At 41.4% G+C, this 27,981-nt stretch overlaps 1 protein-coding gene across 9 annotated transcripts; it reads left to right on the top strand.

Annotated features, from left to right (window-relative positions):
* The first annotated feature begins 9,255 nt into the window (after positions 1-9,255).
* LOC137293897 (probable 4-coumarate--CoA ligase 1) lies at positions 9,256-26,178 on the top strand. 9 transcript variants are annotated; one of them, XM_067824696.1, is made up of 14 exons: positions 11,570-11,714; positions 12,828-12,891; positions 13,164-13,285; positions 16,455-16,702; positions 17,319-17,526; positions 18,182-18,288; positions 18,684-18,886; positions 21,294-21,471; positions 22,887-23,058; positions 23,560-23,660; positions 24,270-24,414; positions 24,833-24,915; positions 25,129-25,288; positions 25,798-26,178. In XM_067824696.1, exons 4-14 carry the CDS (start codon positions 16,469-16,471, stop codon positions 25,941-25,943), a joined length of 1,737 nt encoding a protein of 578 aa, XP_067680797.1. In that variant the 5' UTR covers positions 11,570-11,714; positions 12,828-12,891; positions 13,164-13,285; positions 16,455-16,468; the 3' UTR covers positions 25,944-26,178. The 9 variants fall into 9 exon arrangements, with proteins under 9 accessions (XP_067680801.1, XP_067680795.1, XP_067680796.1 ...); XM_067824697.1 differs by having other exon boundaries at positions 11,590-11,714; positions 12,828-12,877; XM_067824694.1 differs by lacking the exon at positions 12,828-12,891 and having other exon boundaries at positions 11,521-11,610.
* Positions 26,179-27,981: the final 1,803 nt, after the last annotated feature.

Below are 27,981 nucleotides of genomic sequence, written 5' to 3'. Positions count from 1 at the left end.
CTGCAAACGAAATAGTTTACCTCCCTGAAATGTAGACGAATTATGCATACACCCTCATATCTATACCTACAATTACGTCAAGGAGATTGGTTGAAATTTCGCTTGCGTTTGAGATTTGTGCACAGTTGTCAAAAAGGTCGATTTAAGGTAATTAAAGATCGAAATGCGCAGTTTTAATGACGGGGTGTCATTTATAACGATGTCAATGAGTGATTTATGCATTTTCACCCCCTAGAGTATATGTAATCTTTTTAAACACACCTTGGATGGGAAATCGTACAACTCAGACGACGAGCTAGGGTCATTGCCACCTTCTTTTAACAATGTCATAGATAACGTCATCGTTACCGATCTACATAACTAAATTCACGGAGTTCACTCCCGTACACGAAAATCATCTAATAACAACACTGCACAAATAAGAGGAAAATCAGATCTCTTTCTACTCTTTCCTCCCCTGGACAGTCATTATGTGGAATGGCATACCACCAACTATCAGACTGTTACCAACCTTATCTATGTTTCCGACATCGCGCAGGGCTGAGCATGTCTTGATCGAGTGACCTGTACCCCACTTTTTTTTATCTCTGTTTGAAACCACAAAAATATTTCAACAATATTGACTGTTGGTGGTGCCACCCTGGCAAGCTGCGCAGCACACTCGGCGCAGAAACATTTACTGCCCTCGCGGGGTGAAGGAACACAGAGGGAGAGCGCTCTCGTAGAGGTACAGGGGCTTGTATTGCTGAAAATAATACGCCCTGGGGCCACTGATATCAATATACTTATAAAGAAGGAATGGGATGTATCAAAATCGGTGCTCTATGTACCGAGTAACGTTGCTTAGAACTCGGGAAAAGAGAACTTTTTCATTTGTACGCAAAAAACCTGCCTACTCAAATCATCGCGTCTCGAAGAAGAAATACTATGTATTTCACTTAAAAATATCCGATCGGCAGAAACCTTTTCGTAATCGCTAGATATTTCGGTTTCGTTCTACAACCTCCTAAATGAAATGGATTTCAGATGGCGGATCGATAGGTCGGCAGAGTGACTACTGACAGGTACTTGTTAAATTATACTTATTAAACTCTTTCAAAGTATCTTTAAACTAAACACGGTGCACTGGGTGTATCTCTGGAACAGTTTCGGACATCCATTGGTATGTTTGCTCCTGTCATTATGACAGTACTGACGAGAAAAGGTGTGAGAGCTACCCGTGGCCGTATACCCCGTTATTACGTGTCAGGTGGGATCCACACACGGTTTGTTGTTCTCAACCTAATCCTGATGTTGTTGTTTATTGGTGGAGTGGAGACAAATCCTGGCCCGGAGACAAATGCCGGTGTTGTGACAAGGTCGTCAACATCAGGACCAAAAGGTGCCGAAAAACAGATGAACGTGACTTCACAAAACAGCGAAAAACTTTTACAAAACTTGGTAGATGAAGTCCGCAGCTTGTCCAGTAAGACTGACAGTGTGCAGTTGACACATGCCAACTTTATTGACAAACTGAACGCTATTGAAGACAATCTGAAAAGCATGTCAGAACAAGTATGTGAAACTAATACTCGGTGTCTGGCTTTAGAGGAGGAGAACCTGGAGTTGAAGGGACTCATCAAGTCCATGGATGAGAGGCTCGACTATATGGAAAATCAATCCCGGAGATGTAACGTCATATTTCACGGAGTTCCGAGATCAACACCCGGTGAGACCTGGGCACATTGTGAAGGTATTGTGCAGAAGATTCTAACGGAGGATACGAAGCTGCAGAATATCAGTATTCAGAGAGCACATCGCATCCTGAAGGGTAAGGCGATTATATAGCAAAAATCGCCGACGACAAAGACAAACATTCTATTTTCAAAGATTCTAAAAGATTCTAAAAGCGGTATGTACATTACGGAGGATTTTTCAATGCCTGTGAGACAAAAGCGTAGAAAACTGATCCCATTTTTGATAAAAGCACGTGAGAATGAACTTAAACTTGATGAACTTTTGACAAGTTACATGTATATGTTGAAGACAATGTTTACTCTTATGATATGACGTCAGATGTTATTGTCACCTTAAAACGAGGGCGCAAGCCGGGTATCGATCGAGAAGCGAGTGCACGTGAAACCACGAGTCACGTGACCGACTAGCGGGGTGGCCGGGCCCAGTGTTCACCTGTTGATGACTCTAGCTCCGAGTCCAAATGTATTGCATGGAATGAATGTGGACTAAAAACTAAACTAATTGATGACGATTTCATTAGATATTTTCTGCGTTTCGACATATCAATGTAAACTTTGATGAGATAAAATCTGCCTTTCCACACTATGACGTGTTTATTAACCAAAGGGAATTTATCAGTAGAGGGGGCACTGCTATATGTGTTCATTCATCTATAAGTAAGCATGTAATTCATGTTTGGAATAGTTTTGTTGATTGTATTTTCATACTTTTTGATAAAAAGCTTTGTGGAACATCACACAACATTTTATTTGGTTGTGTTTACATTCATCCAGTAAATTCATCATTAAAGAGTGATCCAAGAGTGCTGAAAGGATTAGACTATCTGGAACACTGTTTGTTGTCGTGTTTTTGCGACATTGATGTTTCGGACACACAGTATGTCATCATGAGTGATCTGAATGCGAGGACTGGGAACCTGAGAGACTATATTCTGCGAGATGAAGATAAATACATCACGATTCTCGAAAATATGGAATACATCTCTAACAGTTTTCAAACACCTAGGAAAAGCAAAGATAGTGTTGTTAATTCTTATAGTACAGATTTAATAGACCTCTGTTGTTCAATTAATGTTCATATGATGAGTGGCCGATGTGAATCTGATCCTAACGGTGATATGACATGTTATACTGCCACTGGCACCAGCCTTGTTGATTATTGCCTATGTTCCTCTGATTTGTTTGGTATAGCTCATGACTTTCAGGTTGATACCCGATGTGAATCGGACCATCTGCCGATAGTACTGACCTTTCGAACGAAAACTCATTTTGAAAACGTTGACGTGAAAGACAATGAGGAAACTCCTAGTCTTACACTTAAGTGGAAGGATGAAAAGATAAACGATTATGCAGACAGACTCATATGTGAACTGTCATCCTGTGGTATTGATGACTTTACAAGTGATGTTGTAAAGAGCGTAGACAACGCTGTCTCTAAACTCACTTCCTGTATAACTCGTAGTGCGGAACAGTGTGGTATGAGAGTCCGTGGAGGGTTGACTTATCAGCCTTGTAGTGCCAGCTGGTATGACCAGGAGTGTAGATATTTGAAACATCTTAAATACTCTAACTTGGACATGTTTAGGAAAACTGGCATTTCTTTATATTGGACTGAATTTCGTATATTAAGAAACTCGTATCGTCATCTATGTCGTATGAAGAAAGAGCCACACTAGGAGGAACAGGTTAACATATTGTCTAGCAGCTGCTGTAGTTCCAGAACATTTTGGAGTCATATTAAACAACTCACAAATCCAAAAGGCAGCATATCAAATTCTATATCAGCGGCTGAGTGGGTGTATTTTGGAACTGTATTCAATACTATAAATACTTATATCGATCTATATCATCTTAATAAAGCTGATCAGTTTGTGAAAGAGCATGATGGTACAACTTGCAGTGCTTGTAATAATGATAACATTAATCACACATTAAACAGTGAAATATCGAACGAGGAAATTCTTCGGGCTATTGACAATCTAAGTGTAGGGAATGCGTCTGGACCTGATGCCGTTACACCTGAGATGATTACATGTTGTAAATCTGGACTGTTGCCTTATTACTAGTGGTAAATGTCCTGTGGAATGGGCCAAGGGATTAGTGGTACCATTGACACAAAAAAGGAAAAGTCTCAGAAATTAGTCATTATAGAGGCATGGCACTTGCCGATATTATGAGTAAAGTATTAACATTTATTTTGAATAAGAGACTAACTCTGTTTTGTTCTTTGTATGAACAGCTGCCTGAATCACAAGCAGGGTTTAGAGCTGGTCTCTTTAGTAGTTTTAATCTCGTAATTACGACTTTTTAAACTTGTAATTACGAGAAAAAAACTTGTAATTACGAGTTTTGATTCTCGTAATTATGAGTTTGGGTATCTGTATAACAACACTCACCTGTGTTTTTTGTCTTTTTGAAACCCTTCAGCATGGAAGAGTACTGGCAGTTTGTGAAAATAAGGAAGGTAAACTACAGCATGTCATGTAAGCTCAAAATCCGGAGTTTAAGAGCGATTATTGTGACATTGCTCTGTTGATTGTACACATATTGCACTTGCAGTATTCCTTTCAGATTGGTCCTGATATCGTCACTCTCATGGCTAATGAAGATATTGCACAGTATGTTCCTATTCATGGTGATAGAATCCGTCTGCGAGATTATGCAAAGTCTTTCAATAGTAACTTGAAGAAAGAAAGCAAAAAGACCAAACTCTTAACTATTTTGAGAAAGAAACTTGACCTGAAAAAAGAAAGCACGAAGTCGGTCGCCATCACCCGATGAAGCAATGGGAAATGGAGAGAAACTGAAGGGAAACAGAAATGTTGTTAAAGAAACTAGAAAAGTGGAACTGGGCTGGATCCACAAAACAGGAAAAGAAAGAAAACTGAAAGGTAACTGTAAAGAAAACTGATACAAAAGTGGACTTGATAAATGACAGCAAAGAGTTATTTTTTCCAGGCGGCAGTTCACCAAAAGGAGATATTTCTGACTTTGATTATGACTTACTGGATTTTAGTGAACGGGTTATAAACAGCAATCAGACCCTTGGCGATATGTATGAGGAGACCAAGATGCCAATAATGCGGTTTTATTTCACAACCAAGCAAAAACACCAGAATGTGTCAGAGGGGTCAGACCATGACGAGCTACCAGAGGTGTCACTGACGAATCGGCCTCTCCCAGTTCATTCCTCCCTCAAAAATCCTTCTGCAATGAATTCACAAGTTGCATCCTGTGGCCACACGTCATTTTTCGAAGAAACTAATGATTTATCATTTCTGCCCGAAGAACCAGCTATTGATCCCGTACTCATGAGTCACCCTGAAACCAACATTCAAACATCCACTTTTCCGAATTCAGGACAAGCACCATCCTTTCCCGCCAGCTCGTCAACATCAAGTGATGACTACCTGACAGGTCTACAGAATCCTGTCAAAGACTCTGCACCACAATATGGGCTTAAGGAACTTACGTTTGACATAACTCCTGACATGCTCATCAGCCCCATATCAGATTCAAGGCCACTTTTTGAAGATTTGTTGACAGCTGCAACGATTATTGCTGAAATAGTGGTTCCACCTGATGGGGGTATTGATGGTTTATTAACCAAGACAGTTCAAGAGCCCTCGATTAAACTACACAGAAGTTTTGAAAGAAATAATCACCGCATTTCAAAATGTTAATCCGTATGCAGATGTGGTGACAGTGCAAATGGTCGATCCAAGTGGCAAGCTGGAAACCGCTGAAGATGGTGGAGGTGTAACTCGGGATGTCATTTCTGAGTTTTGGAAGGATTTATATGAACATTCCACAGAAGGACAGGCATTTAAGGTTCCAGTTCTGAGACATGATTTTGACGTCAGTCAGTGGCAGGCAGTTGCCAAGATCATTGTTTTTGGATGGAAGATAACCGGATACTTTCCAGTTTAAATTTCACTTCCTTTTCTTCAGTACAGTTTATTTGCATCTGTGACCTGCAACATGAAAGAGGAATTTCTCAAATACATCCCTGAAAATGATGCAGTCAAACTTAAAAGGGCTCTTTCTGGCGACTCCGTTGACCAAGATGATCTACTCGGCGTGCTTCAAGAACATGATGTCAAAACTGTTATCAGACAGGACAATTTTCTGCAGGTAATAGAGGAAGTTACTGACAAAGAGATTGTCCAAGAACACATGTTTATTATGAACTGTTGGTCTGATGTCCTGAAAAACATACACATCTCCTCAGACAGATTATACAGTCTCCATATGGAAATCTTTCCCGCTCTAAAAAGGTGTTGAACGTACTGAAATTTACTGTAAACGATACAATAGAGGAAACAACTGTTGCCAACCATCTCAGAAGGTTCATCCGTGGCCTCGATAACCAAAATCTTCAGAAGTTTCTCAGGTTCTGTACCGGATCTGATCTACTTATCTGTGAAAGAATTGATGTACGCTTTGTGAATGTGACTGGTTTCAGTCGTCGGCCTGTGGCACACACATGTTTCTGCTTGCTGGAACTATCAAAGTCATACGACAGTTTCCCTGAGTTTCGAGCTGAATTCCAAGCAGTTCTGAATGCGAACATGTGGATCATGGAGATCATTTAAGACAGAGACACTAATTACAAAATTCTTTCCTTTGGTATACGAGTTGATGCTTAGAAACTATGTATCGTCCATTATATATGTCAGCAGATAACCCTTCAGGTGGAGGCTATTGTTATGTTCTTATGTTTGATTTATTGATGACATCAGAGAAGCGATATCTGTCTTATTGTGCTTTGTTTTGTTCATATTGTCAGAAAAGGTTTTATCATCTCACTTTCGTTGTTTCTAAAACAACATGGTTTCAGAGGTAGAGGTATTCTACTATAGGTAACATGTATGCTATCATTTGGGAAGATATTATGTTCATTGAAGTCAATCTGTCATCAAACGTTTTTCATTGTACGTTATGAGATGGAACTTTACAACATTACTTGCTAATTAGTCGTTTTTCTCTGGTATGTGAGAATCTTCAGCCGTGTGACTTTATATCATTTTTATTGCATCTGATAAGTTTGACATCAATAAAACATGTCTCATCGAAAAACTTTACACTCCCTCACTTAATCATAAAGTCTGCATCAGAAATGGTGGGTTAACAAAACTGCACCATATCCACTTCAAAGATAAAAATAATACAAGCATATTGACAGTTAGGTTTACTCTGTTATATGGGCATTGTCTCAAATCAGCCCCAATCAGCTGCTGATTGTGAGAGTATATCAATACAGTGTCATTAATCTGTGAAATACGGTTCCAGAATTTTACCACCGGAGCAGTGTCCCTTTAATTTTAAGGCGTCAAGGCCGACAACACAGTCCATGAGACAGAATGAGGTTTCAAATTTCAGACAAAATGGCTCAGTATATAATTCCTTTGCTTCTAACCCATCTGTAGGCATGTTTAGTCCACGTTCTGCCATAAACAACAAACAGAACTCCTTGACTGTTTCATCACAAGTACTTTTGGGAACTGTTTCTTCCTTACATATAGCAACTTCATCTGCATTCACACTGCACAAACAGTCTACCGTGTCAAACAGTTCTGGGAGTGAATACATTATTACTGGTCTGTTTCCTTGTCGTCTCAGGTTTCCATGTGGAGAAATTAATTGGCAGTTCCAGATTTCCTTTAAGGTATCTAGATCCTGCTGCAAAATGAAACAATCAAGATGTGAGGACGATCGCAGCTTTTTGTACTAGAATAGTTAATACGGTTATAGTACGCTGGCTGCGACTTGCATTTCAATCAGACTCCAAACTAACGGGAACACCTAATTACCTAAACATGTAAAATTACTTTCGAAATAATATTCGTAAATATGGGATTCGAATATAAAATTGGTTTTACTGTTAATAGTGTGGACACATCGAAAGCTTTCTGCTTTCTTACCATAGATGAAACTTGATTCTCCAGAAAGGGGATCATCGCTGGATATGAAAAACCCTGATACAACTTATGGATCGGAATTGGTTGAACTGGCTTCAATTCATAACCCCTTTCTAGAAAACCCGTCAATGCATCCATATATGCAAATACCATAGGGTTTAAGCTTGTCAAAGCCATATATGTGCCATACATTGTTGGGCCCATTGCTTTTATACTCGCGACGTTTAAATTTGTTTCGTTTACGAACCTGAATGCCTTCAGGATCTAAAATCTTCAGAAACAAATATACACGATCCCGAGGAATGTCAACTCCTGACTGAATGCACCTTAAATGCATCCATCGGTACCCATGCAGTTTACCACATCCTTGTATTTGTTCGTTGATAAAGGTAGCTACCTCCAAAATATCCGAGTAATTCTTGCGCCTGTGTAGCGATAACTGCTTACGAAGTCTTTGAAGAGTTCTTTTGCTGATGATTATTCTGTGTTTGACAGCAAGGAAACAAAGTATTTCATCATGAGTGAGCCCAATTTTAAAGTAGATTTTCACAAGCTTATTCACCTTAACAGTAACCACCATTATTGTCACTAAAGTAATGCTTACTGAAACAATAACGATAGCATTTATAGAACTAAACTCGTAATTACGAGTTTAAAAGACGAGATTAAAAGTCGTAATTACGAGTTTAAATTATATTTTTAACATTCAAATATGGCGGCAATCGGCTTTCGTATATACGAAATAGATATTTGCTTGTCTACTCATTTACAGTGTATTTTGTTGAATATTACGTTCCTGAATTCGAAGAAAACAGGAGGGCAGATAGATAACATTCATCTGTAGAAATATACATAAAAAAGAGAGATAACTTCTTGTAAGTTATGATATAGTAATCAAACTGTTTGATGGTGACGTCAGGTGTGTAAATACGAAACGTTACTACCGGAAGTAGACATCCACAAGGGTGTGTTTTCTCATTTTAATCGTTATCAACTTCCTACATCCCACGACCATCATTTATAGAAACATCGGACCGCCTCCGGTTGCTCGTTCGAACCTCAGACACGAATTTGGAATGATGTATAATCGATTGACATTTGGTCTAAATAGACATTCATTCATTCATTCTGTCTGGCGCTCGGTTTTTGGGAGATGGCATATTAAGGACAGCTCGACTCGGAATCAGCACACTGCCTGGGTGAGGTATCCGTGTTTGTGTGGTCCACACTCGACTGAGTATTCCTGAGCTTGTATCAGTTAAAACTGCGGCATGGTACATATTAACAAACCAGTCAAACCGGCACACGTCTCGACTGGTCTATTGTGCAAACGAGCGCATGTGTAAGTGCTAACATTGTTCATGAATTCGCCATATATACTACCTTACAGCCTACAGATCTCACCTTTTTGTTTGCAAACAACCGTAACAATCGTGTTATGCTCACAAAGGTATATATACTAATTATCACTTGCACGTCTGATACAGCAGCTGGTCCCAGCCTCGTCGTGGTGGTCTCAGTTCAGTCAGATTCACTACATCGCTGAATATACGTCACCGTCTATCAAAATAACTCATTGCTAACCAGAGTCTGCTGTTCCAAAGCTAGTTGATCACTAACATCACTAGGGAATCTCCATAATAATCTCCATCATCGCTCCTTGCAAAAGGTAAGTGGAATTCTGACGAATGTCTGAATCATGTATATTGACAAATGGGCCTTGTACAGACAGACAGACACACACACACACACACACACACACACACACACACACACACACACACACACACACACACACACACACACACACTTCTGTGCCTTAATGTCCATATTCAGGGCAGGTGGAATACTATACACATGAGTCAGTGAGACAAACAGAATCTCAAGTGTCATCTGATATCAAACATACCAGTACGATCGCTGATACATATGACATCAAATATCATGTATGATATCGGAAGACACGCGTATGAGCCTTTATTCATAATCCAAAACCATTCTTCATCAGGTACCAGTAAAAAAATGAATTTATCTGAACGCAGGACTGGGATTTTACTTCTTGAGCAGTGATCTCGTTGAAGTCATAGCAATGTGACGTCATCGGCTTTATAGCATCATAGCATTGTGAGGTCATCACTGGCGTCGTAGCACTGTCAGCTGCATTTTCTAAGCTGTCACAAATTGCAACAACATGTGTTGTTATACTTTATTTTGTCGTGTGAAGACCGCGTAATAACATTATGACAGTTCAATATCTACAATGTAGGTATCGCTTGTAGCTATCACTTGATCTCACACAAGCGATGTCTACTGTGTGAACCACCTTTTGATGATAAGATATCCCACCTCTATAATAAAAGAATAGTTTTTTTCAGGTTCCTTTTTGTTGAAACAGTTCAAAACGTGGCCGGATATATAAATTTCTATATTATTGTTAATGATATGTTTATTGTTTTCTAAATATTCCATCGCGCGAAGATAAATACACGAACCCGTCAAGAGCAGGACCATAGTTATGCACGTAGAACAGGTGTGTCCCAACATACCTCGAATCATGCGCATATAATGTGTTTACACATCTTACTACTGACAATGGTGATAATTTTCCGTATTGAGAGCTGTTATGAAAGGTCCACTTCTCATTCTGGTTCATTAACCACCACAACTATACAACCATAAGCGGGCATGTTAGGTTTCCACAACCTACACATATATAAAGAGAAACAAATTTTCCCAATAAATTGCTGGAATTAGGTTACAATTGGTCTGCCTTGTATTGTGGAGCTGTGTTTGCGTTGAAGCATCTGTCCTTTCAGTCATGCTAAATGCAAGCTAGACAACTGGGATGACGATATGTCACGTGTAATATTGTAAGATGTTCACTGTTCACGAAGGAGACATTATAAGTTGTTTGCTGGTCGCGAGGGGAGATGGGCTGATGTACCCTCGATGATTTTTTTTTTTTTTTTTTTTTTTTTTATGGTATGTTCCTTAAGCCAGAGGACAGTGCAGGGGTGCAATGGTGCAAGTGCAAGGGTGTACAGACATCGAGGTGAACGGTATGCTGACACAACGTCGACGGCGTAGGGCTGTGGTATGGGAAGTCATCACGTACATCTCATGGTCGGACACAGCTTGTCATTGTCAAAGGCATTTTGACAGGTCTGCGATACAAGGATGAGATCACTGAGCCTCGCCTGCAGTCGTTCATTCATGGAAGTTCAAGTCCTGAATCAGCCATTTAAGTTAGCTGAATTGGGACAAACGCCGATTCAGACATGGAACAACACTGACCAAGCTTTCTTCTATCACTAGAAGTCGTCTGTGCGTTGTTGTTGTTGTCAAGCCCGCATCAACGCCAGTGGGGACCACATACGGCACTGGATTTGTGAACTGGCTTTTCACACCACACATTTTCACATCTCTTCAAGGTGTTGTCACTATGTCGAGAGTCGAATCATACAGATTTCGATAGTATCAGGTCAACAGTTAAACAGTGATTAGGTAAAACACCACAAATCAATTTTTTTGCGTTAACAATGGTACAACATTCAATAATGCACAGATAGAATAGCAAAGGGTTTTGAATAGGGAGAAAATCTAGGTAGGATGGTATATGTGAGGGATTGTGCGTGTGCGCGTCAGTGCGTGGTGTGTGATACGGATGGGGAGAGAGATGTGTGATGACGGGTTTCTTGATCAATATCTTGATGAACGGTTTGTTTCTTCGTCCATGCACAAGCTGCACATAGCTGAATATCAAACACGCTCTGCTCGATTCATGAACTCTGCATATGCCCCAATACAAGTATCTCAAAACAAAAATCACCATACAACAAACTGCACGTGCGAACGTGCCAGGCACACATCCCACGTGCGTCACGAAGGGGCACATCACAGAATTTTCTCACTGTTAAGCATAAGAGTGTCTTATTCACAGTAAAGGTGTCGAGGTGCTTATTTCAATGAAGATTTTCCATGGTCTGCTTAAGATAGAGTTCTCGAGCAAGGACCCAACATAGCCGTCGTCATAGTTGCGACGTCTCTCCGTAGTCACGTGAGAACCGATAGCGAACTTTGTCTTCTGTACGCGCTTAGCTTGTAGGGTCTAGGTGCTACTCGCTCGCTCTCTCTCTCTCTCTCTCTCTCTCTCTCTCTCTTCGAAAGTTGGCAAGTGCGACTTGTTTCAGACTGTTTGGATATTTAAACCTTATCACAGCTTTGACGACTAGCTACTATCATATTTACTTGTAAGTGTCTAACACTAGGTTTTTAGTTATCAGGGCTTGGCAGTCTCCATAAACGAGGCCAGGTTCACTTGACAGTGAACGCACGTGCCCAACATGGCGCACGATACAAGCGATGGTGAGTTGTTACTGCTGACAATATTGCAAGTTAGACAAGCTCTGATTTTATGAACAATATGAACGCTGCCCACACGTCTCTTGCAAACAGATCTAATGACTCAAAAAACCGAAGCTTTACTTCGAGCGATGGTGACGAGACGGCTACCGGTAAAAAGCCGAAATAAAAACGAGAAATTTGAACATGTCTTGTCTTGTGACGACGAGGCTGAGACACGTTTTCTATCACAAACGGACCTAGCAGGGATAATCTACAAATTATAGTAACTAACTGTTAGAGTTTCCCTGGCTAAAGAGACCTTGGGTGATTTTTTTACACTGCCGAAATGGAATTAGAAGAAAGCCAAGCGGCCCCAAGTGTTTGGGAGAAACTCGCCAAATTTGTATTTAAACAGGTTGTCTCGCTTGATGCTTGAGAAGTTGAAAGAGGAACGTCACATTCAACGTTCCTCAGAATTGTGGCAAAGTCGCCAAGCCTAATGTAAACCCCACCTGTTCAGGAAACAAGACTCACCTGACATCATTTTATTGAGGAGTTGTCAATGTTTTGCCAGTTGTAGTCTTGTAAGGGCCAAGACTGTTTATGATGTATCTTGTAAAACTTAATAAAAGTAATCTGATTGGTTAGCTGAAGATATACAACTATGAAGCTGATAGTAAAATAAGAATACTGTGCTCTGACTTTGTGTAGTTAATGAACACGTGGCTTTAAAATCTGACGTGACTACGGAGTGAAGTCTCGACTATGACGAGGTAAAATTATACAATTAAACGAGACTTACCTGTAAGATGAAGTTTGTTTGTAGTTCTACCGACTCATAGTCAAGAACGGAGTAATCACGTCCCACGCTTGGAGGTACCACATCTTGGGTATATGTTTATTCACTACCTTTCCAAAAACTGACGAACCTCGCTATCGCTTCTTACGTGACTCACCCGTGAAGGTCCGGGGTATAATAGGCCTTCAGCAAGCCATGCTTGCCATGAAAAGCGACTATGCTTGTAGTAAGAGGCAACTAACGGGATCGGGTGGTCAGGCTCGCTGACTTGGTTGGCACATGTCATCGGTTCCCAGTTGCGCAGGTCTATGCTCATGTTGTTGATCACTGGCTTGTTTGGTGGTCCAGACTCGATTATTACAGACCGCCGTCATATAGCTGGACTACTGCTGAGTGCGGCGTAAAACTGAACTCACTCACTCTTACGTGACTATTCCGTTCCTGATTATAACTCGCTAGAACTACAATCAACCTTCAGCTTTCAGGTAAGTCTCGTGTAATTGTATAATTTTCCGTGTGTCTGGTTTAGAGATTCATTATCACGTTCAACACCATTGCCGTGATTACACCTGGGTCTGACCTTACCTCTCTGGCATGCAATCTCAAAGTATTGCCGATACAGTGTTACACCGCTTTTAGCAATATTACTGCAACATTGCGGCGAGGGACACCAGAAATGGGCTTCACATATTGCATCCACGTGGGGTACCGAACCCGGGTCTTCTGCGTGACACCCAGTGCTTCAACCACTAGGCTACCCCACCGCTCCTGTCCAACAGGCAGGGGACGGGTGTGGTTACATGTAATACCCTGCAAACCTCTTGCTTTAAAGACGCACCCGTGAAGGTCCCGGGGTAGAATAGGCTTTCAGCAACCCATGCTTGCCATAAAAGGCGACTCAGCTTGTCGTAAGAGGCGACTAACGGGATCGGGTGGTCAGGCTCGCTGACTTGGTTGATGCATGTCATCGGTTCCCAATTGCGCAGATCGATGCTCATGTTGTTGATCACTGGATTGTCTGGTCCAAACTCGATTATTTACAGACCGCCGCCATATAGCTGTAATATCGCTGAGTGCGGCGTAAAGCTAAACTCACTCACTCACTCACGTTAAAGACGCAAGTCGTGTGTGTGCATCTGCTGATCTGATATCACAAATTCGAATGTACGGTATCACCAATCTGATATGAAGTTGTGAAATCCAAACACCATTTCTTGGTATTTCAGATATCATTTGTTAGAAAAAAGACAAGATTCTGGGATATTTCTACAACGATTTATGATATCTATAAATGATATGGACAAAGTATTTTCCACAATACCACCATATGACCTGATTATTGCCAAACTAAACTCACAACAGTAAAGTGAAAGAAGCGGCCCATCAATACCTCTTTACGATACTGTAGATACTTTCAATACTGTTGTCACATGCATAAATTGCTAACTTAATACATTTCGTTACTGCTATACCTCAGCAACTGTCAGAAAATAAACCGCACTTCTATGTGATCAACGTATGTCTGTATAACGTACAAACTGAAGTACCACAGTTCCTGGCCTGTTAACGAAATCACGTTAATCTCGAGCCTTATCATTCGCTGGGCTTAGTGAACACACATACACACACAACGTCTCCCATGTGGACCCATTGCCCTAGATACCTGCTGTATAGGTCAGTATAATGACACACGTAAGCATCGTCCCACGGGCGTTAATTGTTGCATACACCAGTATTGTTCGTGACGATGTGGTGTATAAGTCAGCGGCTACTGTCCCCCACCTTGATGACAGCACTGCTTTGACATATTTCTCGTCTGCTGAAGTATGTGATAAAACTGAAGTGTAATTGGAGCTCGGCAGCGGGGTAGGTAAACAATTCGATATTATACTTCTGAAGGATCACTGACAAAGCTGCTGTCCACCATGACGTATCAATCGGTGAAGTTTTATACCCACATGTTACACAGCACTAATATGTCTGAAACTGTACAATATTTAGTATAATTCGAAAACCAGTAATATGCCAATGACGTAGCTCTTCAAACAGACCAGACGCCCTTCGTAGGCAGTTTCTTGTCATAACATTCACCCAAAGCTATGTTTATGCAGCCTTTTGTTCTGTAATGTGGTGTTTGGCTGGTTACGTTATAGTTTTGGCTACGTTGTTATAGGTATAACATACTGCATTAGCCTTCCCATATATGTTCAGGTAGTCATGTACATGTTCAACAATAACATTTTATAACATTTTATAGATTACTAGTGTAATGTCAGATTGATTATAATTACCTTGACGGAAGACATGTTGTCATGACAAATATGCCAATAACGCTAGCTCTGGAATGTGTAATGAAGACTGTCTTCGTCATGCTAGACATTACAGTGAGATCACAGAAGAACATCTGTAATACCTGCGCTGCGACCCAGTCTATATTTAATATACAGTGAATAGATGAACCATGCACTGAGTAACCCTATTTTGAATTTGGTGCCAGATGGTTTAGACAATTAACGCATAATTGTATTGACAGAAACTGTTTGTGATACATTTGAAAGGTGGGAGAGGTGGTGAGGGGTAGGATCCGAACCCCATGGACCACACCCTGGATCCGCCCATGATGACGCCATAAATTCTGTGAAAACCATCGTAAAGCGAGCTTGATTATCTTGCCTATTTCAGTAGGCAAAATAGCATTAGGCAAAAGAAGTCTTTGTCGACAAGGAGGAATCTGTAGAGTGCTGAATGTACATTTGGTGGAATCAGGTCTGATGACCTTTTCTCAGTAAACATTTTGCTAAAACATATATTTTGTGAAACTGCCGATGACTATTGAAAGATGTAAATCCAATTTCATCATAGAATATTAGCTTTTTAGACAGACTTCTCTTAGACGTACTAATTCCTTGTCACAAACTCTGACCGATATAATAATATTGTCGGTTAACAAGGCTCGATAACACAGCTATTTAAACTGTCGGTTTAGTTAGTATTTATCAGTGTCAGATACTGAGGTAGTTCACCTCATATAATGTCAGACAGACTAGGAAGTGCAGCTATTTGTATCACTGCCACGTGTCCTGTAAAGCTGGGATGATCCGCTGATCACGGGTTTGAATCCCAGATTCACCACGGTTACGTTGATAATCTGCCTCACATCCGTGATAGCCGTTTTCGGATCTACTGTTCCGTTAGTAGGTTTCACATTCCGTGATCCACATAGACCCGTGAAGATCCGGGATAGAATAGGTCTTCAGCTTGCCACAAACGACGACTGTTCTTGTCGTAAACGGTTCCCATTTGCGCAGATCGATGCTCTTGCCGTTGATCACTGGATTGTTTGGTCCAGACTCGATTGTTTACAGACCGCGGCCATAAAGCCGGAATATTACTCTGTGCGGTGTAAAACTAAACTATTGTTTTCCCTTCTGCCTTGCCTTTTCTGCAATGCAACAGATATATATAAAGCAAGTCTTCAGGTTCTGTATTTCCGAACCGTTTGACCCCCTTTTCAATTTAATAGCATCAGAGACAACACGTTAGTCTACGTATGTTAAGCACTGGTGTATCAGAGGTACGTTTAATCTGTCCAGTTCATCATAACTGTTAACAATTTGTTGTGATCATAGACTCATAATTTATCTATGTTCTCAGACGTGATCGAAAAGATGCCGTCTGCTCATGTCACGCGAATCGTCTGGAGCAGACGATGTGGTCTTCACAAGCTCGTAGCATTCGCTTGTTGGTCGAGAAGCCCCTTGAAGCATAGCGTATCACTCTACTCGTCCGATAGTCCTATCCGGGACCAGGTCAACCAGAGCACTGTGGTGGTTCCCAAAGACATGTCCGTATCACAGTACCTGCTCCAGGATGCCGGCAAGCGTGCCAGCCACACGGCTTTGGTAAGGCTGCAAGCATACACAAACCATTGATTACGTCCGGAAACTGCATAGTGCATGGGTGCAGAGACCATAATCTATTATATGGTCTCTGATGGGTGTTAGTTAATTGAACGTGGGTCGGATTCGATTTTCCGCTTTGGCACTATAGGTGAATCCCATACAAGGTGTCTCTTAGTGTTGCTTGGATATTGTTCAAAGTGTCGTAACACTCGATCGAGTTTACGTCACCATCATTTGTACCAGTATCATCCTATGACACTAGTGACATTCCCTGAATCACAGACCGCGTGTCAGGATGCGCTAAGCACGGAATTGCTTAAGGTGATAAATATATACAACCTGCATTACTCCCGGCTACCCTGAACCATTAAGCTGACACTCCTTGGTCACAAACTACTGTTAAAAGCAGCATTATTCCGATTTCAAACTGATTCGAATCCGACCATACCCATGGATAGGTCAGCACACGCTCATGGCCTGCAGAATGGTACTTCTTAGAACTATAGATGTTTGGACATTAGCATTCCTTGGTGAACTGTGGTGCTTGCATTAACTCCCTGAACACAGTAATGGCATCTCTCTGACTGTTATCAGACAAGCGTGTCGTATTCCACAGATAGATGGCAAGACAGACAGGAGGATAAGCTTCGAGCGTCTTCAGGACGACATACATACACTGACATCAGCGTTCTACCATCTGGGTCTTCGTCACCGAGATATCGTCACCATGTATGCCACCAACGTCCCGGAAATCGCCCACGTGTTTTGCAGCGTCACCGACAATGGCGCAGCGTTGTCTTTAGCTAACTCTCAGCTAACTGCCGGTATATGACGCTTACTTGTTGCAGATTGTTTTGGTGTCTTTTTTAATTAAGGTAGCAACACGAACACTAAATCGTTGAGTATATGTTCTTCAGTGTATCCATTGTTCATGTTTCCTTTTTATGTCGGCACTTCTTATCCTTATTATTGCGATTTACCCGGGATGGAATTGGCCTTCAGCAAACCATGCTTGACACAAAAGTCGACTATGTTTGTCGTCCGAGGCGACTAACGGGATTGGGTGGTCAGGCTCGCTGAATTGGTTGACGCATGTCATTGGTTATCAGTTGCGCAGATTGATGCTCAAACTTTTGATCACGGGATTGTTTGGTCCATACCCGATTATTTACAGACCGCCGATATAGCTGGAATTTTACTGAATATATATGCTGAAGATTGCATGTCATCGGTTCCAATTTGTGCAGATCACTGGACTGTCTGGTCCAGACTCGTTTATTTAGATGATTATTGCTGGAAACGTAAACGCTGGGCGTAAAACTAAAGTCGCTCACTCACTATGACTGCGATTGTCAAGGTCGATGTGGTGTACTTTTCCTGTGTGAACAAAAATCATAAATAGTTGACACTCCCCTTGTCGCCATAATACATACAGCTTCTCGTCTCAAATCATGCTTTGCAAGTTTGTTTCCGTTCAAGATGACTTGGCGTCCCAGCTGCGACAGACACGGTCCAGACTCCTCATCACAACCCCCGACTGCGCCGACACGGCACTGGCAGCGTCCGCCCTGTCACCCTATACACAGGTGAATGAGTGAGTTACCGTGCGTGCGTGCGTGCGTGCGTGCGTGCGTGCGTGCGTGCGCACCCTTTTTGTTCTGATAGGTTATTGAATGGCCACTGAAACAATCGTGAAAGCTTTATCCGCTCCTGTTTACAGGTGCATTCCGGGTCCTAATCCACAATCACTGGAATCTTCATGGTGGTTGTTTGATGTAACATGGGTTCATTGCACCTGTGTAGTCCACCAGTCATGTAAACCTAGAAGTACAAATTCCCAACATTTGGTGTGTGAGTGAGTGAGTGAATAACTATTTTTTTCAGTTTCTCAGACCCTTGAGCCGAAACTAGAGGAGTACACCTCAAATCTAGAATCATTGGGCATCTGTCTGTACTGAACCGTGTTCTCTGATACACCTAGGAGGTGATATGTATAGGTCAGGCGCCAGGATGTAGACCTCTGTCAGACCTACTGCAGAACAAGCACCTGCCACCACACCCTCGCATCCACATCAAGCCGGACTCCACCACTGCCCTGATACCCTTCTCCAGCGGAACGACAGGTCCCCCGAAGGGCGTCATGCTCAGCCACATTAACATCATATCAGATCTCTGTCAACTCAGGTAAAGCCGTCGCAAGAACAATTTGGTAGACATGTCCGTGTAGTCATCCTCAATATCTCCAGGGTCTACATTCCGAAAAGTCTCCACTATACCCTGGATGCATCTACGGCTCTACGGATAAATTTATTACCTCCCTTGGCTGGCTTTTTATCCAATCAGGTGCCTACGCTGGGAATTTGAGCGAACCAATCACAACTCACTTTCGCTTTTAAAATTCTCTAACCGATTAAACTTGGCAAACAAACCATGCGTAAGTTCTCTGAAAGTATTAGATGGATTTCTTGCATATGTTTTGAAAAAGGTTTCGGACCTATAAAGTTGCATGTATGATTTCCCCAAATGGTGAGTCGCACGGCGAGCAAACCTTCGCAGTTGCAACTGCTACCTTTGTTGACACTGGCAAATTCGGTTTTAACGGCGACCACTCTGATTGGCAACTGTGAGAAAGCGGAGTCAGCAAAGGGAGGTAATAAAATTATCGGGCCGACCCGTAGATGCGTCCAGGGTATAGTGGAGACTTTTCGGAACGTATACCCTGGAGATATCGAGGATGACGTGTAGTATGAGGTGATACTATTTGTATGACTTAAACAAACACATCAAATCATGTTTATAGTATGACCAGAAATTATTGAGAATTCAAAGATTGTAAATTTTCTATTTTTTCACTCACTACTCACGTATCCAATGTGAATATTAGCAGAACATAACTCCAGATTCAAAGACAGGTGCACAGTTAGTATTTTGTGAAGTCACCATAGGCAGCAAAGTAGGCTTCAATGCGGCGTGACATTCTACTGAACAAAGAAGGTAGAAAGTCGTGGTCCATGCTGTAACAATCTCGGAACACATATTTCGGGTCCGAAACCAGGCCTTTGAATGCTCTGTACGATGTTTTGGTTCGTTGTCCTGTAGATTTGGCTCAGTTCTAGTCGTCTCTTTACAGACAAGTTCCACAATCAATCACATCCAGCCTTAAGTTTTCTTAACTCCTGTTTTAGACTCAAGAATCCCAAGCCTCCTCCTATCACCTGTCGCCGACAATCCATTTTCTGAGCCTACCTACGCCTCCGTGGTGTTCAGTGCCATATCCGTTAGCAATAATTTTCAAAACTCGATAAACAGTGGACAAAGGCATTCCTGTTCTACTTGAAGTCACTTTAGCTGATCTGGTGTCCTTGTTATAATACTTTAAAATCCAGTTCCTCTTTTCTAAATCATCCATACTGAGGATCACTGAAAATGTCGTCTACTAGCAAGTAAACAAACTCTTCACAAACTTATGAAAATAGACTTATGGAGTTGTCTGTCTTAAATGAACCCAAGTACTTTATAGCTGGACAAGGTTATTTGTATTAGAAATCCAATTAAACATGTTCCTAAAATTCTTAATACTACGTTTTTTTGTACATATGTCCCCTGGTTCAGATATCCGAAAATTCGCTTATCAGTACAATTTCAATAATAACACAAGCTTTCGGATAAACGGGGCACGACTGTATATGTTGTGTAACATGTCGATTTCAAAATTAGCCCAAACATCTATACCATAAGAATACTGCTTTAAATCAATAGACAAGAAAGATATAACAGGTGCATTTTAAAATCTGTAAAGTTCAGAACCAATTCAAATTACTACATACTAATTGTAACGAAATTACTCAATAGAATGATTTGAAATAACGATTATAATATTCACCTCACAGCCAAACTGCTCAAGCTAATGTAGTCCAAGGCTAGATATACCGGGAGTAAAATGCTTCACACAACAGCCTGTTTTGATTGCCAGATGACAGCCAAGCGCTTGATCTCTCATTTAGTTGTAATACCTTCCAGAAAAGGGCGATGCAGTTTATTGATGGTCAAAGCGTTTGCTCGCCACGCCGAAGAGTCAGATTCGATTCCTCATATTGGTAGAAAATGTGAAGCCCATTTCTGGTGTGCTACGCCGTGGTATTGCTAAAACTAAACTCACGCACTCACTTACTCACACCTTCCAGAAAGTGCTAGCATATAACTGGTGGTATCATATAGCCGTTCTATGTTAAGAATATAGCTATAGACCCCTGACAGCTGATAACTACCGTGGACATCGACACAATCTAAACAGACACAATAATGCAGTTTGGGCCACAGGGCCTTAAAGTAGGGTCTTAAAGCGACATGTCATGGGTTATAAGGTGTATATCACGAAACATCGCCCTGGGAATCTTTTTGTTGTATAAAACATCTCATCAGTGTGGACTATTTCCGAAGTTTACGTTACCTGTGCTGTACAACTTGGAGAGATCAATAAATGTCCAATCACAACCACATTACAGGGAGGGGGCATTTGCCAGAAACTGTCAGGAACATTCTAAACCACCATTACGTTACACTAAGGACTCATATGGTTGTACATTTGCAGACATCCCTTGTTCGTCCGTATGTCGGGTGAAGAGGATGTGACGCTGTGTGCGCTACCTACAATGCATATAGCGGGGATAGTTCTCGGGATGTGTTTGCCTCTGTCTCAAGGAGCACCGACCATTGTGCTGCCCAGGTACAACCCCCAGGACTTCCTGCAGGCGGTGCAGCACTACCGGGTACGTACTCACCACATGGACAACAGTCCTGCTGTACACTGTGAATAGATTTTAACAGCTCACTGCCGTGTCACGTCTCTATGGAATCCCAGTAAGGACGCATCGGTCCATTCGACATATTTTGATATCTGAAAACTCTCGCCCTTTGGTGAAATAAATACAAGAATCATCAGAAGATGACATATCCCCCCGGACCCCACATACTTGAAAGGACAAATCATCTGACAGTTACTTGATGTTTTAAGTTTGAACAGCAAAAGGCACTACTTCAAGATCTGTCTCGTATATCTTCCAAGATCTGTTGAAAGATATGAAATGGTTTTCGAGTTGTGCTCTGGAAACGAAGCCTATCCCTCCATTTTGAGACCTAGTCAGAATTGTTTCCAGGGAAACAAGGAAAAATAAAGATGCCAAAACATTGTAAATAACAAAAAGCACAACTTTGTGGTCTGCCTCAAATATTGGCCAAGTTTTGCTGTAAGATATTGAATAGTGTTCGAGTTGTGCTCCGGAAACGAAGCCCATCTCTCCATTTTGAGACTAAGTAAGAATCGTTTCCATGGAAACAAGGAAACTGATAAATCACAAAAATCTGTAAATAGTAAAAGGCACCACTTTAGGGTCTCCCCTACATATTTGCCAAGTTTTGCCTAAATATATTTAGAAGTTTTTGAGTTCTGCTCCGGAAACGAAGCCAATGAATCCACTTTGAGACTAAGTCCGAAACGTTTCCATGGAAACCGAGCAAAAGACACCACTTTGGGGCCTGCCACATATATCTACCAAGTTTTGCTGACAGATATTAGGAACATTTTTAGATGTGCTCTGGAAACGAAACACACCTCTGACATTTGAGACAAAGTCCGAAACGTTTCCATGGAAACCGAGAAAATAATAAATCACAAAGACCTGTAAATAGCAAAAGGCACCACTTCAGGTTCTGACTGAAACGAAGTCCACCCCACCATCAGACTAAAACCAAAGTGTTCCATGGAAAAACAAAAAAATAAAAATCCAAAACTCTGTAAGTAGCAAAATGCACAACCATAGGTTGAGATTATTATATCTATCAAGTTTGGTCTAAAAATATTGAACGGTTTCTGAGTTATGCTCCGGAAACAAAATGATTACGGACGGACAGACAGACGAGGCGTCGACTATATCCCCCGCATTACATGCCGGGGGGATAAAATATGGTTGAAAGTGCGACAAACGGCCAAACGTTCACATTGTCGCGGTTTGGTTGTTATGTCACATATTGCTTGTTTTTTTTTTGTAAAGGCGGCAATGTTCCTTGTAGGATTGTATACGCGTCCTCCCAAAATGCTGATGATAATCATGAGCTTTCTCAATAAACGAGTGTCTCCTTAGGTGCCCAGATGTGTAGGTGATCATGTTTGTTCTGCCAATCTCAGGTGACGTTTAGCCAAGTTGTACCATCGATAATCAGTTTCATGGCCAAACACCCAATGGTGGACAAATTCGACGTCAGCAGTTTCACCAAAATACTGTCGGGAGCAGCAGCTCTCAGCAAGGAACTCACGGAAGCGTTTATAGATAGGCTCAACATCAATGGAATCATGCAGGGTATGTAAGGTACACTGTCACACCTTCACACAGGGTGTGTTAGGTGCGCTGTCACACCTTCAGGCAGGGTCTGTAGGGTGCACTGTCACACCATAAGGCAGGATATGTAAAGTGCACTGGCACACCTTCATACAGGGCATGTAGTGTGTACTGTCACACATGCAAGCAGGGCATACATGATGTACTGTCACACCTTCAGACAGGATATGTAAGGTGCACTGTCACACCTTCAGACAGGGTATGTAGGGTGTACTGTCAGTGTGTCATACCTTCAGACAATGCAGAAGATAAGGACCAAATAGAGTATGGAATAGACCAAACCAAGGGGAAGTTTATATTCTTATAGATTTATCACTTATAGAATACTTATAATGACATATATGTCGGAACACGTAGATTTGCTAATCACACACTTTTCTGTGTTACCCTTAACACATGTAAGATGTGAACAACACGTGTTGTCTACTGTAAATGTAACGAGTTTGGCTGTGCATGATGCAGGCTACGGGATGACGGAGGCAAGTCCAGCGACCCATGTATCCCCGCGGGGCTTCTCCAAACATGGATCAATTGGGGTACCTCTGCCTCTTACCCACAGCAAGGTAGGACTACTGGTTTATACCTTGTTTCAGTATAAGTATAAGTAAATGTGCGAAGAAAGATAGATTTAAAACCAACAGTCTCAATTCGCGAAACTACAGACCCGTCTGTGCCAGTTATATTGGACCACTTACGTGATTTCCATAGACTTTAGTTAATTTAGTTTACCATAAATAAATTTCATGAATTTGATTTTCAAATTACATAATTTGTTTTTAATTATCCGCTACTTATTTATTTAACCTGCTTTAATACAGATTTACTATAGGCATGTACAACGAGGCCTCAGCATAGGTTTTAGCTTGTACAACCTTGACACGGAAATAGGGCGAATTAGCGACTCCAACCCACGACCATAAAATCGTGATGGAAAGTCACGTGTCAAAACGTGGTCCTGATTCATCCTGGTGTTCGGATAATTGTAACGTCGCATCTGACCAGACGACGTGAACCTTTAAATCAATAAACCCTCATTCAACATGGATGCTAACACTTGTTCTAACGATGTACCGCCGACATATAGCTAGAATATTCCTGAACGCGGCGTAAAACTAAACTCATTCACTCTAACGGTGTGCATAATTATTGAAGAAGTAGTGCCGTTTTGTTAGATTGTTGACACCGTGACTGGAGCTGATCTGGGCCCAGGGAAAGAGGGAGAGGTGTGTGTGAAGGGTCCGCAGGTAATGATGGGGTATCTCAAGAACAGAACAGCCACTCAAGCGGCCTTCACGTCAGATGCATGGCTTCGAACAGGTGTGTGACCAAACTTCATGTAAAAACCCATGGCGAGTTTTCAAGCGAAATTTCTGCCTCCTCGAATCCTCTCCAGGTTCATACTTTCGATTAAAATTTTATTCGGGCAGTGGGTGACAATAACTTTTTGAATTGTACGATTTCTATCAGACTGGAGATGACGAAATCCTGCAGCTAGCGGTGGAAGTGTTTCTAATAAGTGTCGGTCCTAAGTCCATTGTATTGAAGGTTGAGGGTGCTGTCCATCATTCACTGTGCCGGTCACATAATCAGTGATAATAATGTCAAATATATGTGTTGGAGGTTAGAACTACATCGGTAACCTGGGTCTTTTATGAATTAGGAAAGCAAGTTTTGTCGACTAGCTTTGTTTCAAAGAAAGTGGCTACCTACGAACATATATCGTTTTCTTCTACAGGTGACCTTGGTTTCTATGACGAAGACGGTTACTATTACATCATCGACCGGCTGAAGGATATTATTAAGTACAAAGGCTATCAGGTAGGTAATGCTGGTTTCTAAGGGTTCGTTGTGCAGGCTTGGGGAACTGGGGTTTCTTGCCAGCGTTTGAGATGAAGAGTAGTTTATGTTGTGAGACGTGGGATAATTAGGGTATAAATATTTTATGAGGACATTTCAAAGATTACTGGAGATTGATTTGTCACTTTTATTTGTGAAAGAAAAATAAACAGTGGAGAGTAAACCGTGTTCCAGATTTCTCCATGTCATCTTGAGAGCATCATTTTAAACCACCCTGATGTAGAGGACGCTGCAGTAGTTGGAATACCAACAAAAGGAGTTGGGGAAGTGCCACGGGCGTTCGTTGTTGCCAAACCCGGCGTCACTGAAAAAGTGCTCACTGATCTCGTTGCAGGTTAGTTATACAGTCATGCATTTAGCGTCTAAATGACTTCATCGTGTGCATGTGAGTTATACGTGCATTCGGTGTCTAAATGGTAACATCTTGTGCAGGCTACCCGTGAAGGTAGAAGGGTAGAATAGGCCTTCAGCAACCGATGCTTGCTGACTATACCGCTTGTCGTAAGAGGCGATTAACCGGATCATGTGGGTCGGTTCGCTGATTTGGTTAACACGTGGCGTCGGTTCTCACTTGCGCACATTGATGCTCATACTTTTGATCAAGGGATATCAAGGGATTACCTGGTCGATTATTTACGAGACCGCCGCCATATAGCTGAAATATTGATGAATGCGGCGTAAAATTAAACTCACTCACTCGTGTGCAAATGAGTTATACGTGCTTTCCGTATTTAAATGGCCACGTCTTGTGCAGGTGAAAGACTAAGGCATGTAGCACCATTTGTTTTGCGTGTGAAATGCGGCGCTGGATCAGAAATACGTTTTATTTTCTTTATGTTCTAGAACATGTGGCTCCGTATAGACATCTGCGCGGGGGTGTTGAGTTCGTGGAGAACATCCCCCGGAACCCCAGCGGCAAGATACTGAGGAGGGTGCTCCGGGACAGAAAGATGTCTAGACAGGAGAGGCAGAAAGTGTGGGGGAACTAAGTGTGGGGTGATGACAGTGATTGTGTAACGGCGTGACTGGATCGTTACTTGTGTACATGATGTGGTGTCCCGGTCCTCGACACCAATAATACATCATCACCGGTCTGTATTGTCCTTCCTAGCTCGCTGTACATTCTCTACAGCCGATCATGTCTCGATATTCATGTATAACAGAACAGACACAAGAAGTATATAGAGGTTGTTAAAGAACGAATAAACTCATTTTTAGAAGGAAGGATTTTCAGTTAATTGTATAGAAAATGTGTAGGATGCTCGTCATTTTGCTGACTTCTCGACGTCACCAAAGACATGCCGAAATGTTGGTGTCACTATGCACAGATTTCCACCGACCCCGTAGTTTGTGCTTAAATTGGTTGTTTGCGTGTACGAAGCGAGCGTTGTGGAAGCCTGTGGTGTATACTAAATCGGATGGTTCGCCCCCTACCACGCTTCCAGGATAGAAAATGGAGTTCAAGTTTCATCGAGTTCATAAACTCAAGACTGCTTACTAAACATTGCTGACCAAAAGGACCTTGCACGAGCATAACGCTTTCTTCCTCGGAAGAGAGGTTGTGGTCGAAGTAATATTATACCGCTTCCAAGAGTGAAATTGTTATGTTATAAATAATGTCATGTAAAATCCTAATGTCCATCAATAAAAAACATATTTTACTACCAGTGAAAAGTAATTTTGATTTTGTAAGTCGGTGAAAACAAACTTAAATAGCATTCATCCTCAGACAGGGCGCCGCCATTTTTGCAAATCGTGAAGTCATGGACTAAAGTCCGTTAGAATTATTGAGATTATAGTTTGTTTTCATCAAGTTAGAAAATCAAAACTACTTTCTACTAGTAGTTAAATGTGTATATGTATTTGAATCATGGCCAAAAAGATTTCGCATGACACAACCTGTAACATAACATGGGCGAGGTAGGGGTCGAAGTGAAAGTACTGCGCGATAAATTTCTTCACTTGCAAAATTTAGACACTTGTCAATATACGTGTTTATACTTGGTCTCATAATCCTAATTACTTTATAATCATACTTGTATGCATTTTGAAACTTAATAAGAAGAAGTGATCCGCGAATGTATAACAGGAATGTAGTATCTAGATATTTTATAGTTAACCTATATAAATCATAATTCGCACGCACGCCCTAGTGTATGTCGTTTGTATCATTACACTTCACGACGAAAACAATGATTCTGTTGAAAGCTACGACAACTTAATAAAAACAAAATGCAAATATTAAAATTAAAATAAATTAATAGCAATGTCAATTACCTTGTTCGATGAATGTATCCATCAATATCCACAAAAACAAGTGATATATACTAGTAATTCATCTGCAGATTTCAGTGTCAGTGAACAGTCTAATATACGAAAACGTGATGTATCGTTTCGGGTTTCTCACATTGCAGTATAGTTTCATTGGTTACCCAAGATAGCACACCTGGCAACTAATTGCAATGTGCGTCATTCTTTTCCAAAAGTAATTTAGTTAGCCAATAATGAGCAGTCAATCAATGTACTGGCAGTTAATCCTTTGAAAGAAGGGTGTTGTTTTCACATAGACACAGACACGACAGAGTGTATTCAGTATAGATTAGTAAATGTACAGACATAAACACTACCTTTTGACAAATCCCCATTTAAATCCGTATAAAAGTATTTAATCAACCAGCATGTTATCGGTTACAACATATGTCATAATTTGGGATTTCACTTTCTTACTAAGTACAAATTCTAGTACTTTTTTCGGTTGAGTCCCATCCGGAATTCGAACCCGCACCCTCAGAGTCAGGCACCTAATCGCCAGCACACAAAGTCAGCCGCCTAGCCCGCTCAGCCACCTCGACTTCCACAAAAATGAAAGTCGGACAACTGCGTACTTTGTGTACCCCTCTGACGAGTGTAAATTGGCACGGCTCCCATCAAGTGAATGATGACAAATAACGTGTAGGTTTATATCACCTAACATGGATTACAACCTAGCGACACCAAGTGATTTTGACAGAATCGTCTATGAAAACA

This window comes from Haliotis asinina, chromosome 8, assembly GCF_037392515.1.
Source record: "Haliotis asinina isolate JCU_RB_2024 chromosome 8, JCU_Hal_asi_v2, whole genome shotgun sequence".
Taxonomy (NCBI): Eukaryota; Metazoa; Mollusca; class Gastropoda; order Lepetellida; family Haliotidae; genus Haliotis; species Haliotis asinina.
This window is presented reverse-complemented; position numbering and strand designations above follow the sequence as displayed.